The 15484-nt window shown below is 44.8% G+C and overlaps 1 protein-coding gene across 7 annotated transcripts in view; it reads left to right on the top strand.

Annotated features, from left to right (window-relative positions):
- The window catches only part of LOC110485939 (endonuclease V), a 51822-nt gene extending 41083 nt beyond the window's left edge, over positions 1 to 10739 (top strand). For all 7 annotated transcript variants that reach the window (XM_021557188.3, XM_021557191.3, XM_021557190.3 and 4 more), the window contains one exon: positions 10432 to 10739. Coding sequence is in view for 1 of the 7 variants with exons in the window: in XM_021557191.3 (XP_021412866.1) it covers positions 10432 to 10455 (24 nt within the window). In the remaining 6 variants the exon portion in view is untranslated. The remainder of the gene's footprint in view (positions 1 to 10431) is intronic.
- Positions 10740 to 15484: the final 4745 nt, after the last annotated feature.

Here is a 15484-nt window from a genome sequence, read left to right as displayed (position 1 = left end):
CTGCACACAAGTCTATGGTGTCGGCATGCGTTCCAATTCAGCCTATTGTCCTTTGACACGACCTCCCTCTGTCTTTCCCCACTGTTATCCTCTCCAATGATGTACAGTGCCTTGCAATAGTATTAATCCCATTGGTGGTCTTCCTATTTTGTTGCATTACAACCTGTAATTTAAATACATGAAATCTAAATAAAATCTAATGGACAAACACAAAATATTCAAAGTGAAATGAAAAAAATTACTTGTTTCAAAAAATGTTGTTTTTTTTTATTTTAATTTTTTTTTTTACTGAAAAGTGGTACGTGCATATGTATTCACCCACTTTACTATGAAGCCTCTAAATAAGATCTGGTGCAATCAATTACCTTCAGAAGTCACATAATTAGATTGCACACAGATAGATTTTATTTAACTAAGTGTCACATGATCTCAGTATATACACACATGTTCTGGCCCAAGGCCCAAGTGTCTGCAACACCACTAAGCAAGGGGCACCACCAAGCAACCTGCACCATGAAGACCAAGGAGCTCTCCAAACAGGTAATGGACAAAGTTGTGGAGAAGTACAGATTAAGGTTGAGTTATAAAAAAATCCTGAAACTGAAAGAAAAATGTAATTAAATTAATATGGCACCACAACAAACCTGCCAAGAGAGGGCCGCTCACCAAAACTCACAGACCAGGCAAGGAGGACATTAATTATAGAGGCAACAAAGAGACCAAAGATAACCCCGAATGAGCTGCAAAGCTCCACAGCGGAGATAAAAAAAGCCATACACTCCACAGAGCTGGGCTTTACAGAAGAGTGGCCAGAAAAAAGCCATTGCTTAAAGAAGAAAATAAGCAAACACATTTGGTGTTCGCCAAAAGGCATGTGGGAGACTCCCCAAACATATGGAAGAAGGTACTCTGGTCAGATGAGACTAAAATTAATTTTTTGGGCCATCAAGGAAAACGCTATGTCTGGCTCAAGCCCAACACCTCTCATCACCCCGAGAATACCATCCCCGCAGTGAAGCATGGTGGTGGCAGCATCTTGCTGTGGGGATGTTTTTCATCGGCAGGGACAGGAAAACTGGTTAGAATTGAAGGAATGATGGATGGTGCTAAATACAGGGAAATTCTTAAGGGAAACCTGTTTCAGTCTTCCAGAGATTTGAGACTGGGACGGAGGTTCACCTTCCAGCAGGACAATGACCCTAAGCCTACTGCTAAAGCAACCCTCGAGTGGTTTAAGAGGAAACATTTAAATGTCTTGGAATGGCCTAGTCAAAGCCCAGACCTCAAACCAATTGAGAAACTGTGGTATGACTTAAAGATTGCTGTACAACAGCAGAACCCTCCAACTTGAAGGAGCTGGAGCAGTTTTGAAGAATGGGCAAAAATCCCAGTGGCTAGATGTGCCAAGCTTATAGAGACATACCCCAAGAGATTTGCTGCTATATTTGCTGCAAAAGGTGTCTCCACAAAGTATTGACTTTGGGGGGGGGGGGGTGCATAGTTATGCACGCTCAAGTTTTCTGTTTTTTGTCTTATTTCTTGTTTTGCATCTTCAAAGTGGTAGGCATGTTGTGTAAATCAAATGATACAACCCCCCCCCAAAATATATTTTAATTCTAGGTTGTAAGGCAACAAAATTGGAAAAATGCCAAGGGGGTGAATACTTTTGCAAGCCACTGTACCTTTTAGGAGTTGACCTTTCCTTCTGGTTCTGTCCATTCCAGAGGAGAGAGGAAGAGGCACCTTGGGTCAGAAGCCAGAGAAGGTCAGCCATAGTTTAGAGTTGGCCAAAGTTCCTGTAGGTTTTCACCCAAAAGGTGAAAATCAAGATTCCAGAAGTTCTAACAGAGTTTTATACGCAGCTGTTTGCAGCTGAACTTTCATGCCCTACTGTTCATCTAAAATAAAACAACAGTCAACAGTTCTGATCAGCAGTCCAGAGAGCTGTTATTGATAGATGCCTTGGCAGAGATGAGCTGACACAGGTGAACATCTGAGATGGATGGCCTTATTTGTCTTTTAAGAAAACCGACTTTACCTCCTCCCTTGACTTTACTCTCTGACTCTGTTCGGGTGTGAAGTGCCAACGCCTGCCTCTGCCTCCCCTGCCTCTCCTTCCACTGCGAGCACAAATACCCATACCTTGCTCTAAAATGGAAAATCAATGGTGCTTCTATGGGCAAATCAATACAGACCGATCTGTTGCAATAAGGACGAATCAGCCTTGAGATGGGAGAGGAGATGCATCATGGGATGCGTTTTTAGATTTTACATTAGGCTGAGAGGAACTGACTGTGAGGTCCAGTCATTCCTTTTGATTTCAGTCACTTAGTCTCTTCAGTAAGCTACAGTGCAGGTTTAGTTACTGTATTGGCTCAGCTTGTTCTACCATTAGCGATTATGCTACCATACGGTATGCCTCAGTGTTAGCGATGATGCTACCATACAGTCTGCCTCAGTGTTAGCGATGATGCTACCATACAGTATTGGTCAGTGTTAGTGATTATGTTACCATGAGTGTGCCTCAGTGTTAGCGAGTATGCTACTATGCAGTGTGCCTCAGTGTTAGAGATTATACTATTATACAGTGTGCCTCATTGTTAGCGATTTTGCTACCATACAGTGAGCCTCTGTGTTAGCGATATTGCTGCCATGCAGTGTGCCTCTGTGTTAGCGATGATGCTACCATACAGTGTGCCTCAGTGTTAGCGATGATGCTACCATGCAGTGTGCCTCAGTGTTAGCGATGATGCTACCATACAGTATGATTCCGAATTAGCTGTGTTGTCTTTTCTTCTTTAGTGTTGAACCCTCGTTTGAAATATTCTACTCCATAAAGACACAACAAAACCACGTTCCAAAACAAATTGCAGCTCATCCTTTTTCTGTCTATCGCCAACTCCTACAGGTGCCTGTGTCGCTCCGAATATCGGCACACGTTCCATTAGCATCTCTCGGGCCTTCCTTCCGTCGTCGCAGTTTACACTTTCAGAAATCAAATCCATTTTGCTTGCTGATTTGGGGATTAGAGAGATTTAAATGCTGAGTTGTATCTACTAACTAGCCGTTGAGAATATGTAGCCATTTAGGGTAGAGAGCTCTGAGCTACCAGTAGTGACTGCCCGTCTTCATTGCCCTCAGTATATACTGGCAGAGTGTGTGCTGTACGTGTGTGTGCCTGCGTGCGAGAGAGTGTTTGTCCATGGATATGAATGATTGAGCCAGTTGTGTGTGTGTGTGTGTGTGCGGGGAGGCTGTTAATCAGACTTCCCTGACAACAGATGAATATGGATGTGCCTTGAGAGAGCATCAAATAGTCATTTACACCCTGGCGCTTTACAGTGCCTCGCCACAACCAACCAACCAGAACATCACTCGCAGCTATTATCACAAACACACACAGAAACAGATACCCAAAGGTACGCACTGCACACACACGTTCATAAATCCACTCGCATGCTTATGCATCCACCGGCTTATACGCATTAACTGGCGTGCAACCCCACAGGAAATCACGAGTGCGGACAGTCAGTCATAAAAATCAACGCGATGATCTGCTCACTCTCCTGGTCTCACTCCCCTTGTATGGTGTTGAGTCAGAGGTGTTCGACACCATCCACTGAACTGATGCTGTGAAGAGACAGAGATATCAGTAGGTAGATGACCTCCTCACCCGTGCCCCGTGCCAAATGGTGAGTTACAATCTACTATGATCATGTATGTGTGTGTGCCTTTGCCTCTGTATTCGTGTGTGTGTGTTTTTGACTACACCTGCTTACACCAACACTATGATTCACGGTGCCGGTAACACTCTCTCCCTCCCTCCACCCCTCTTCCGCCCACTGTGAGCCCATCCCTCAGTCTGGCCCAATGGCCATGAGCCTCCATAGAAACACAACCACAATATCTCCTCCCAAACTCATTTACTACAAATAATGGTGGTGAATCTGTGAGCTAAATCATAGTGAATCAGATCTGTTTGGATAGACTGATGGGGTACCACTGGATCCCTCATAATGTGTGCCCACAGACTCGCTTGTAATGTATTAGTGTGTGTATGTCAATGTGAATGTGTGTTGTGGCTAGCCATTGAAGTCTTTTGAAGTCTGTGTTTAGTGCAGTGGGATTCATTGTATCTTTGTTTATTTTTTCTCTCTACCTTTCTTTCTTCCCCTCTCTCTCTCACGCACTCTATCTCTCTCTCTCTTCACCTCTCACTCTCTCTCTCGCTCCCTCTCTTCCCCTCTCTCTCTCTCTCTCTCTTCCACTCTGTCACTCTTCCCCTCTCTATCATTTTATTACACTCTCCCTCTCTCCTGCTGCTGTAATGTAATATGATGCCCTCCAGGGTCACAGAGCCCAGCGCTTTCATGTCAGACAGGCCGCTTCAAACGGCCGCACTGAGCTGAGCTCTCCTTCTCCTCTTGCACATAGCTTTTCTTCATCTCTCTCTGCCCTTTTGTTCCTGCCCTCCTGCCTAGCTCTCTTTCACTCGTCTTTCTGTCCCTGCTGTCTTTCGCCTCCTCCCGACGCTTTCAATCCTTCTCACTATCTCTCTCTCTGTTTTCCCCCTCTCTCTCTCTCTCTGTTTTTCCTCTCTCTCCTCCATGTCTCTCTGTTTTTCCCTCTCTCTCCCCCTCTCTCTCTCTCTCTGTTTTCCCCCTCTCTCTCTCTCTCTCTCTGTTTTTCCCTCTCTCTCCCCCTCTCTCTCTCTATCTCTCTGTTTTCTCTCTCTCTCTCTCTCTCTGTTTTCCCTCTCTCTCTCAGTCTCGTACTCCGCTCACCTTGAACAACTTCATAAGCATCATTCTGAGTGAACAACGCTAAAGCTAAACTCAAACGCATCAATCACTAGAGCTGAACACCTTAACTCCGCTTGTCCCTGTTCAGTGTTATGCATCTAGCATCTCCTCGCTACCCTTGCAACGATAAAAGGACATTAACACACACACACACCCACCCACGCTCTTACACACAGATTCACACACTCAGTGAGAGAGCGTGGTCCCACGGGGACAGCTGGAGGAGGGTGTGTGTGGAGAGCGTGGCAGTACTGTAGTCCGGGGCCGGGTGCAGAGAGCCCAGTTGTTCTTGTCACACCGCCACCTCTTCATCAATCATGTCACAGTTAGCGTCGCACAGCGTCAGACCAGTCCCAGGGCGCACACACATAATGATTATTATATACACACACACACACACACAGTACACACACAGTACACACACAGAAGCGAAGCTGTAAACGGCACACCACCGTATTCACAACACCCGCACGAACACACCACTTCTAGCTATTTTGATGACACTTAGGTGTGCACCCCATTTCCCCTGAGCACTTATTATATTACAATGTGTATCTAGTTGTATGAATGAATCCTTTACCTTGGTCGTGATCAGTCCAGCTAGTTGTTATTGAGCTCAAGTGTTTATTACAGGGACAGCAGGAGAAATGAGGGCGTAGCTTGTTCAATATGTTTACTGGGAAAACATGTACGGTGAAACTCCACTCAAAATATCATTATACAACTCCCTCAGCAAGGAAACGGTCTGTGACCAAAACAAATTATGAAAGTGAAGTGAAATTGAGATCAACAGACCAAGCTGGTTCCTTGTTGCATATTTTCAAAATCACTCCCCGTTTCGGTGTCTGGGACCTTAAGTGTCTCAGGTGTTTTGTATACAAGGTTTTGATTGGATTAAAATGAAAGGACCCAGGTGGTGATGCAATACCATCGGCAATGTTCAACAGTGTTGCATGGACACGTACCACCTTCTGCTCAGTCATCCAATCAATTGCTGACTGTGTGTAAGAGTGTGACGTGTTGTGTGCGTGTACCTGCTTGTGTGTGTGTATGAGGGCATATCCAGTATGTGCCATGGAAATAGAGATCTCTGGGCCATGGCCTTTCCCCCACTCTCCCCTCTTCCTCTCCCCACTCCTCCCCTGCAAAAAGGCCAGCCATCATGTCGTGCATCACCGTATTCCCCCTCACCCCAGCAGGCCCCATACAACATGATTCATCCCCCAAAGAGGTGAGGTGTGACTGGGAGATTATTAATACTGAAGGGCAGAGATGAACCGTCGCCCGCCCTGACTGCCTGACTACCTGCAGAGGAAATGGGAAAATATTGCAAATGTTTATGGGGGGTGTGCGTGTGTGTGGCGTCTCATATTTGTAATGCAGGATGCAGGGCTGGGCCAGCCTGCTGTATAGTCTGGTAATGTCTGAGCATGGATAAACAGCACCTCATTTACTGTGGTGAAAATGTGCTGACTCCAGCAGTATGATACGGTGTGTTTGTGTGGCGGTGTGTGTGTTTATGTGCAGGGGGGATTGTGAGTGTGTCTTGGGGGGGGGGGGGTGTTTGTGTGTGGGAGGGGGATGGGGACAGGAAGGAGGGGAGTTCATGTGTGAATTTATGTGCCCATGCACACATTTTTGAGTTGACAATCCATATGTGTGTGTGCTTATTTTGTCGTTGACATAGTGCGAGTTTTGAGTGCAGCAAGTTGTAAACTCCCATCTGGCAGACGCGAGTGCACTTTAGGCAAATGTGTGTGTGCGCTGTTTGAGTCTGTACGTGTATGTGTGTTCATCAAGTGTGTGTGATTGTGTGTGTGTGTGTGTGTGTGTGTGTACCTGTGTGACGACAGGGCCATCTCATTGTCTCCCTCTCTCCAGTGAGTTATTTGGCCCTGTGACACCTCCGCTCCAAATCAATAACTCCATCTCTGCCTGGTCATGTCTGCCATTGAACCGTGCGTTAAACTGACATTGAAAACTATATCAAAGGGTGCATTTGACGCTTTCAATTCACTTTTGAAAATATTATTTTCTCCAATAGGCCTTTTGAATGTAATTGCTGGCAAAGCAGTTTTCTACTTTCAATGGAAGATGTCAAGGTGCAAGTCATGTGGTTAGCTAATAGATATGTGTACCAGTAAAGACAACTTTAGTATCGTTTTATGATGGGGTTAACAAGCTAAGACCACATTTGAAAGGGGAAGCTAACCTCCGAAATGCGTTTCCACATCTCTAAAGCTGTGTGCCACTGGTAAGGAGGAAGAGTGTGACAAACGACAATCAGAATGATCGGGGGAAGTGCCCAACAGTCTCACAGAGGAGAAGGGGACAGATCAGCGTGACGAACTCTTACACAACTGCCTCAGCAAGTGAGGCAGTGTGGTTGTTCTTGTCAGAATGTCCCTATGTAGGATTCTTTTTGTTATGATTACTCAGTCCCACGCACATCCCATTGAAGCTTTCACAAACGCTACTTCTCCCCTCTTTATCAGAATAGTAACTTATCTTTACCAAAGAGAGTCTTGCTCTGCCACCTCTGATTACCCTCCTGACACTAATCAGTCAGCGCGACACTACGACACCCTCACACAGGAAGTGGCCCTTTAAACCTTGACACTACTCCTGATGCAACTCCAGGTAATGGAAGATAGAGCTGGAGGTGTGGGCTGCATTCAAAATGTCACGCTATTCCCTATAGTGCACTACTTTTCACCAGGTCCCATAGGGCTTTGGTCAAAAGTAGTGCACTATATATGGAATAGGGTGCCACTCGTGGTGAGAGCCTCTATGTGAGGTGTAGTGTGACAGAGAACAGAGAGGACTACTTCCTGTATCCTGTTACTGAAGGAAATGTGTTTTCACACAATGGAGTGAATGGAGGTGAGTCTTGGCCAGCTGAGAGATTCAGATCCGCTCTGCATTCAGACATAACAGCAGCGATTCCACTCACATGTCGTTCACTCCTTGTTCTCTCACGCTGTCCATTGTACAGAGATAATGTGACGGGACAGCAGTGGAGAAGGTGTACATTTTTAAGTTCCTAGACGTACACATCACGGAAAAATGAGGGGGAAAAATCCAGAAAATCACATTGTAGGATTTTTTATGAATTTATTTGCAAATTATGGTGGAAAATAAGTATTTGGTCAATAACAAAAGTTTATCTCAATACTTTGTTATATACCCTTTATTGGCAATGACAGAGGTCAAACGTTTTCTGTAAGTCTTCACAAGGTTTTCACACACTGTTTCTGGTATTTTGGCCTATTCCTCCATGCAGATCTCCTCTAGAGCAGTGATATTTTGGGGCTGTTGCTGGGCAACACGGACTTTCAACTCCCTCCAAATATTTTCTATGGGGTTGAGATCTGGAGACTGGCTAGGCCACTCCAGGACCTTGAAATGCTTCTTACGAAGCCACTCCTTCGTTGCCCGGGCGGTGTGTTTGGGATCATTGTCATGCTGAAAGACCCAGCCACGTTTCATCTTCAATGCTGATGGAAGGTGGTTTTCACTCAAAATCTCACAATACATGGCCCCATTCATTCTTTCCTTTACACGGATCAGTCGTCCTGGTCCCTTTGCAGAAAAACAGCCCCAAAGCATGATGTTTCCACCCCCATGCTTCACAGTAGGTATGGTGTTCTTTGAATGCAACTCAGCATTCTTTGTCCTCCAAACACGACGACTTGAATTTTTACCAAAATGTTATATTTTGGTTTCATCTGACCATATGCCATTTTCCCAATCTTCTTCTGGATCATCCAAATGCTCTCTAGCAAACTTCAGACGGGACTGGACATGTACTGGCTTAAGCAGGGGGACACGTCTGGCACTGCAGGATTTGAGTTCCTGGCGGCGTAGTGTGTTACTGATGGTAGGCTTTGTTACTTTGGTCCCAGCTCTCTGCAGGTCATTCACTAGATCCCCCTGTGTGGTTCTGGGATATTTGCTCACTGTTCTTGTGATCATTTTGACCCCACGGGGTGAGCTCTTGCGTGGAGCCCCAGATCGAGGGAGATTATCAGTGGTCTTGTATGTCTTCCATTTCCTAATAATTCCTCCCACAGTTGATTTCTTCAAACCAAGCTGCTTACCTATTGCAAATTCAGTCTTCCCAGCCTGGTGCAGGTCTACAATTTTGATTCTGGTGTCCTTTGACAGTTCTTTGGTCTTGGCCATAGTGTAGTTTGGAGTGTGACTGTTTGAGGTTGTGGACAGGTGTCTTTTATACTCATAACAACTTCAAACAGGTGCCATTAATACAGGTAACGAGTGGAGGACAGAGGAGCCTCTTAAAGAAGAAGTTACAGGTCTGTGAGAGCCAGAAATCTTGCTTGTTTGTAGGTGACCAAATACTTATTTTCCACCATAATTTGCAAATAAATTCATTCAAAATCCTACAATGTGATTTTCTGGATTTTTTTTCTCATTTTGTCTGTCATAGTTGAAGTGTACCTATGATGAAAATTACAGGCCTCTCTCATCTTTTTAAGTGGGAGAACTTGCACAATTGGTGGCTGACTAAATACTTTTTTGCCCCACTGTATATATTCGATTCCTTTATTTAGATTTGTGTGTATTAGGTAGTTATTGGGGAATTGTTAGATATTGCTGCACTGTCTGAAGTAGAAGCACAAGCATTTTACTACACTCGCATTAAACATCTGATAACCATGTGTATGTGACCAATAAAATTTGATTTGATTTGACACTGTGTGTGTGTCTGACACTGTGTGTGTGTTATACATTAGTCAATCCCCATTGAACCCTCCTTCAGCACCAGCCGAACAAGCACATCCCTTTCTCATCACTGACCATGTCTAATTCTAATAGTTTATGTACCCTTTAGCATGAGTTATAATAGCTAATATGCCTTCTAGTACTCAGGTACCACTTCTTCCACTGATCTGAGTGCTGCTTCTCCCCTCAGGAAACACAGCAAGGTCTCCTCTCCGTCTGTCTACCGCTGACCTGGGGTCAGCTTTCTGTGATGTCTCCTCTCTGTCTCCCATTATAGGTCTATTATCTATAATGCTCTGTCTGTTATCACCTGGTCAGCACATTGACCCCTTACAGTGTCTGATTGTAATGGACAGCAACCCTGATCCCATTCATTTCCCCTTTCTCCTTTTCCATCTTTCTCCTTCTTCATCTCTTTCCCTCCCTTCCTCCCTCACTCTCTCTTCTCTCTCTATCTCTCTCCAGTTTAATGGAAATGTCTTCTCGGGCAATATCAGTGCAAATTGCATATTAGGTCACTGTAAGCCCTGGCGGATACTATTGAAGGTTATAATAGCTGGTATACCAGGCCAGCTCCTGATACTATTGAAGGTTATGATAGCTGGTATACCAGGTCAGCTCCTGATACTATTGAAGGTTATAATAGCTGGTATACCAGGCCAGCTCCTGGTACTATTGAAGGTTATGATAGCTGGTATACCAGGCCAGCTCCTGATACTATTGAAGGTTATGATAGCTGGTATACCAGGTCAGCTCCTGATATTTTTGCTAATGTCTGAAGAGACTTTGGAAATACTTTACTATTTGGGGATGTTGTCTGTTGTAGAATGTGTCGTGTTATGCAAAGCTGACATACCAATCTCAACTCTTTCTCTCTCCTCAGTGCTGGGAAGTGGACACATCATGAAATGCAAAACACAACAGTGATGCCTAACAAGAAGATAGCCGAAGAGCCTTCAACGTGCCTGTTAGTGTGTGAATGTGTTTTTGTGTGTGAGAGAGTGAGTGGGTGCATGAGAGAGATTTACATGAGATTTACAGTGTTTTTATGCATTCTCTTTATATCTACAGTATAGTCTATGGGTATTTTTAAGAATAGAAGAATATATTTATATACTGTACTCATGTTTTGGGCTCTTTTTATACAGAGATGCTTTTTATCCTGTAAATAAATCCCAACTGAGCCCTGAATGTATTCATACTACTTTTTATTAACATTTTGGGGGTCAGAGCCAAAGATGTACAGAATTCAGCTGACTTTTCCCCATGTTAGCAAGCTGAGTTGTACCGTAGTTGTACAGTGAGAGGAGTGATGCAAACACTGACTTTTCCCAATTGATTTACAGTATCTGTGGCTCTGTGTGGTTGAGGTGAGAGGGGTTGTTGTAAGTCATTATAGACTTAGGAGTGACTCACACACTTCTTACATCACATCTCTGTGTGTGTGTGTGTGTGTGTGTGTATGTGCCTGCATTTCTTCCTGTGTGTGTGTGTGTGTGTATGTGTGTGTGTGTGTGTATGTGTGTGTGTGTGTGTGTGTGTGTGTGTGTGTGTGTGTAATGGCGGTGCGGTGCCTGGCTGGGCACAAGGATCGGAGCGGAAGGGCAGAGGGGGGTTGACGCTGCAGGGTTCAGGGACAGGATTAGAGCCTACCACTGGGGGCAGTATTGATCAGCATGGGGTTTCAGAACCATCCGGCCTCAAAGGAACTCAGGATTGAACTGTACACATCGAGACCCATTGATATACACACACACACACGTCAGAGGGCTGCAGCCCCAGGAGTAGGCCACGGGCCAGGTTGAGGAGGAGGGGAACAGACTGTGTGTGTGGGTGTGGTAAGTGTTTATTTTTGTAGTTTGTAGAGGGGGTCATGTGTACATCCGGGTGTCTATTTTTGTTGGTGCTGAGTGTGCGTTTTAGAAGGCGTTGAGTCGGCATATTATGCTTGTCTGTTTCAGATTCCCATAGATGCATTAGGCCTAAACATATAAAGATGAGGCCGTAAACTGACATTAGAATGATTTGTTCCAAGACAGCCTCCACGTGTAGCCATTATTCGTTCACCCTTACATTTAGAACAAGATATAAGCGTGCATTACGTTTTTTGTTTGTTTTGGTATTTAGTATTTTATTAGGATCCCCAATTAGCCGCTGCTACTCTTTTTGGGGTTCAAACCGTAAACAAAACGTAACCAATAAAATACATAATATACATAACAATACATAACAATACATCATAATACACAATATACATAACAATACATAATGCCACTCATAATATACATAACAATACACATCATACATAACAATACACAATATACATACCACTACATCATACTACACAATATACATGACAATACACAATATACATAACAATACACAATATACATAACAATGTGTGATATACATAATAATACACAACATACATACCAATACATGATCATACACAATATAGATAACAATACATACTACACAATATACATACAGTGCCTTGCGAAAGTATTCGGCCCCCTTGAACTTTGCGACCTTTTGCCACATTTCAGGCTTCAAACATAAAGATATAAAACGGTATTTTTTTGTGAAGAATCAACAACAAGTGGGACACAATCATGAAGTGGAACGACATTTATTGGATATTTCAAACTTTTTTAACAAATCAAAAACTGAAAAATTGGGCGTATATAAGGCACTGTATATATATATATATATATATATATATATATATATATATATATAAATACATATAAATAATATATATATATACACACACATATACACATATATATATATATATATATATATATTATTTTTTAGCCAACTCTTATCAGGTCTCTAAAAGAAAATGGTTTACTACCTCGAGATTCTCCTGGGTCGTAATAATTAGGGCACACCGTCTAAAAATATTTAGCAACGGAAGTAGTTCAGGTAGTCCCTACGTTTCAGTCCGTTTGGTGCTTAATTAATATTACCGTGGTGAAATAAATGTCTGATAAAAACAAAACGTCTATCTCACCGTGGCCGGACACACTGGGGTCTTTACACTCCTTTATAAAAGCCTGGTTTTCCAGACTGATCCTCACTTTACCACTGTGAGCCTTGTTATCCAGGACTATCTGTAGAATCAGATGGAAAGAGCAACAGATCAGACATTCCTACAGGTAACTAGCACTTGCTGTAAACGTTGGCAATAAAATTAAACATAAAAAGTGGTGGACTCTTCAAGGGATAATAAACTCAGCAAAAAAAGAAACGGCCCTTTTTCAGGACCCGGTCTTTCAAGGATAATTTGTAAAAATCCAAATAACTTCACAGATCTTCATTGTAAAGGGTTTAAACACTGTTTCCCATGCTTGTTCAATGAACTATAAATATTTAATGAACATGCACCTGTGGAACGGTCGTTAACACACTAACAGCTTACAGACGGTAGGCAATTAAGGTCACAGTTATGAAAACTTAGGACACTAAAGAGGCCTTTCTACGGTCTCTGAAAAACACCAAAAGAAAGATGCCCAGGGTCCCTGCTCATCTGCGTGAACGTGCCTTAGGCATGCTGCAAGGAGGCATGAGGGCTGCAGATGTGGCCAGGGCAATAAATTGCAATGTCTGTACTGTGAGATGCCTAAGACATTGCTAAAGGGAGACAGGACGAACAGCATGACCACATGTAACAACACCTGCACAGGATCGGTGCATCTGAACATCACACCAGCGGGACAGGTACAGGATGGCAACAACAACTGCCTGAGTTACACCAGGAACGCACAATTCCTCCATCAGTGCGCAGACTGTCCACAATAGGCTGAGAGAGGCTGGACTGAGGGCTTGTAAGCCTGTTGTAAGGCAGGTCCTCACCAGACACCACCGGCAACAACGTCGCCTATGGGCACAAACCCACCGTCGCTGGACTAGACAGGACTGGCAAAAAGTGCTCATCACTGACGAGTCACGGTTTTGTCTCACAAGGGGTGATGGTCGGATTCGCGTTTATCGTCGAAGGAATGAGCGTTAGACCGAGGCCTGTATTCTGGAGCGGGATCGATTTGGAGGTGGAGGGTCCGTCATGGTCTAGGGCGGTTTGTCACAGCATCATCGGACTGAGCTTGTTGTCATTGCAGGCAATCTCAACGCTGTGCGTTACAGGGAAGACATCCTTCTCCCTCATGTGGTACCCTTCCTGCAGGCTCATCCTGACATGACCAGCCAGCATGACAATGCCCTCAGCCATACTGCTCGTTCTGTGCGTGATTTCCTGCAAGACAGGAATGTCAGTGTTCTGCCATGTGGTCCATGGCTCTGAGTGTGGTCCATGGCTCTGGGTGTGGTCCATGGCTCTGGGTGTGGTCCATGGCTCTGGGTGTGGTCTATGGCCCTGGGTGTGGTCCATGGCTCTGGGTGTGGTCCATGGCTCTGGTGTGGTCCATGGCTCTGGGTGTGGTCCATGGCTCTGGGTGTGGTCCATGGCTCTGGGTGTGATCCATGGCTCTGGGTGTGGTCCATGGCTCTAGGTGTGGTCCATGGCTCTGGGTGTGGTCCATGGCTCTGGGTGTGGTCCATGGCTCTGGGTGTGGTCCATGGCTCTGGGTGTGGTCCATGGCTCAGGGTGTGGTCCATGGCTCTGGGTGTGGTCCATGGCTATGTTAAAAGAGATGGGCAAGGACATATCCACCCTCCGAAAGAATCTGAACCACTGTAAGGCCTGGGAGGGGACGTGGATGAAATAAATGGAAGAGCTCAAGAGAAGGGGGGTCACCATGTTCAAAACTAGATACCTTGAAATCTATACTCTCAGGCAATAGAAAGTAGATCTGGAGATGAGACTGAGGCAAGCAGAAGAGGGAGAGATGTCCAGTCAGAACCAGATAAATGCTCTCCAGGAGAACCTCCGGGCCAAGGAAGAATAGTGGATGGCCAGTCAGATCGAGCTCCAGGAGACCCTCCAGACTTTGGGGAAGCAGGTGGAAACTACCATCACCAAGAAAGAATGGTGGACGGTCAGGCAGGGAGAAATGCAGAGAGAGATAGACACGGAAGAGCTACACAAAATGACCAAAGCCACCATTGACCTTCAGCCCTCTCTGACTCTCAGAGGAACTGGAAGGGAGAGAATAGAGTTGGCCGGCCAGCAGCTGCTGAATGTTCTTCTGGAGACACACCTGGACATCAAGAAAGAGCAGGTGAATGAGAAAGAAGATATGGAGAGGAGGATCTGAACACTCTCCAGCAGACCCTCCGGGCCTTAGGCAAAGAACATTTACATGTTGCCAACTCAGTGTCCACCCTAAGATTTGAAGGTTGGGAGTTCGAGCCCCAGCCGATTCATACCAAATAGTGTCAAAAATGGGACCCAAAGAGTCTCTGCTTGGCACTCAGCATTAAAGAGATAGATTTGGGGTAAGGCCTTGCGATAGACTAGCGTCCTGTCCAGGGTGTGTACTTGTACATCAAGCTGCCTATTTTCCCATTATATTGATCCTCAAAAAAACTAATATTTTAATTTATATCAACAATAAAAAAATAAAGATTGACGCACAATTGGCCTAGCGTCGTCCAGGTTAGGGAGGGCTTGGCCGGTAGGGATATCCTTGTCTCATCGCGCATTAGCGACTCCTGTGGCGGGCCGGGCGCAGTGCACGCTAACCAAGGTTGCCAGGTGCACGGTGTTTCCTCCGACACCTTGGTGCAGCTGGCTTCCGGGTTGGATACACGCTGTGTTAAGAAGCAGTGCGGCTTGGTTGGGTTGTGTATCGGAGGACGCATGACTTTCAACCTTCATCTCTCCCGAGCCCGTACGGGAGTTGTAGCGATGAGACAAGATAGTAGCTACTAACAATTGGATACCACGAAATTGGGGAGAAAAATATGATAATAATTAACAGCAGTGCTGTGTCTTGGTATTTGGATTCTGTTTGAAGAATGAACAGAGCACCAAT

The sequence above is a fragment of the Oncorhynchus mykiss genome, chromosome 13, assembly GCF_057628025.1.
Source record: "Oncorhynchus mykiss isolate SJ-2025 chromosome 13, ASM5762802v1, whole genome shotgun sequence".
NCBI classification, from domain to species: domain Eukaryota; kingdom Metazoa; phylum Chordata; class Actinopteri; order Salmoniformes; family Salmonidae; genus Oncorhynchus; species Oncorhynchus mykiss.
The sequence above is the reverse complement of the archived record's forward strand: the minus strand, read 5'-3'. Positions and strand labels throughout refer to the sequence as shown.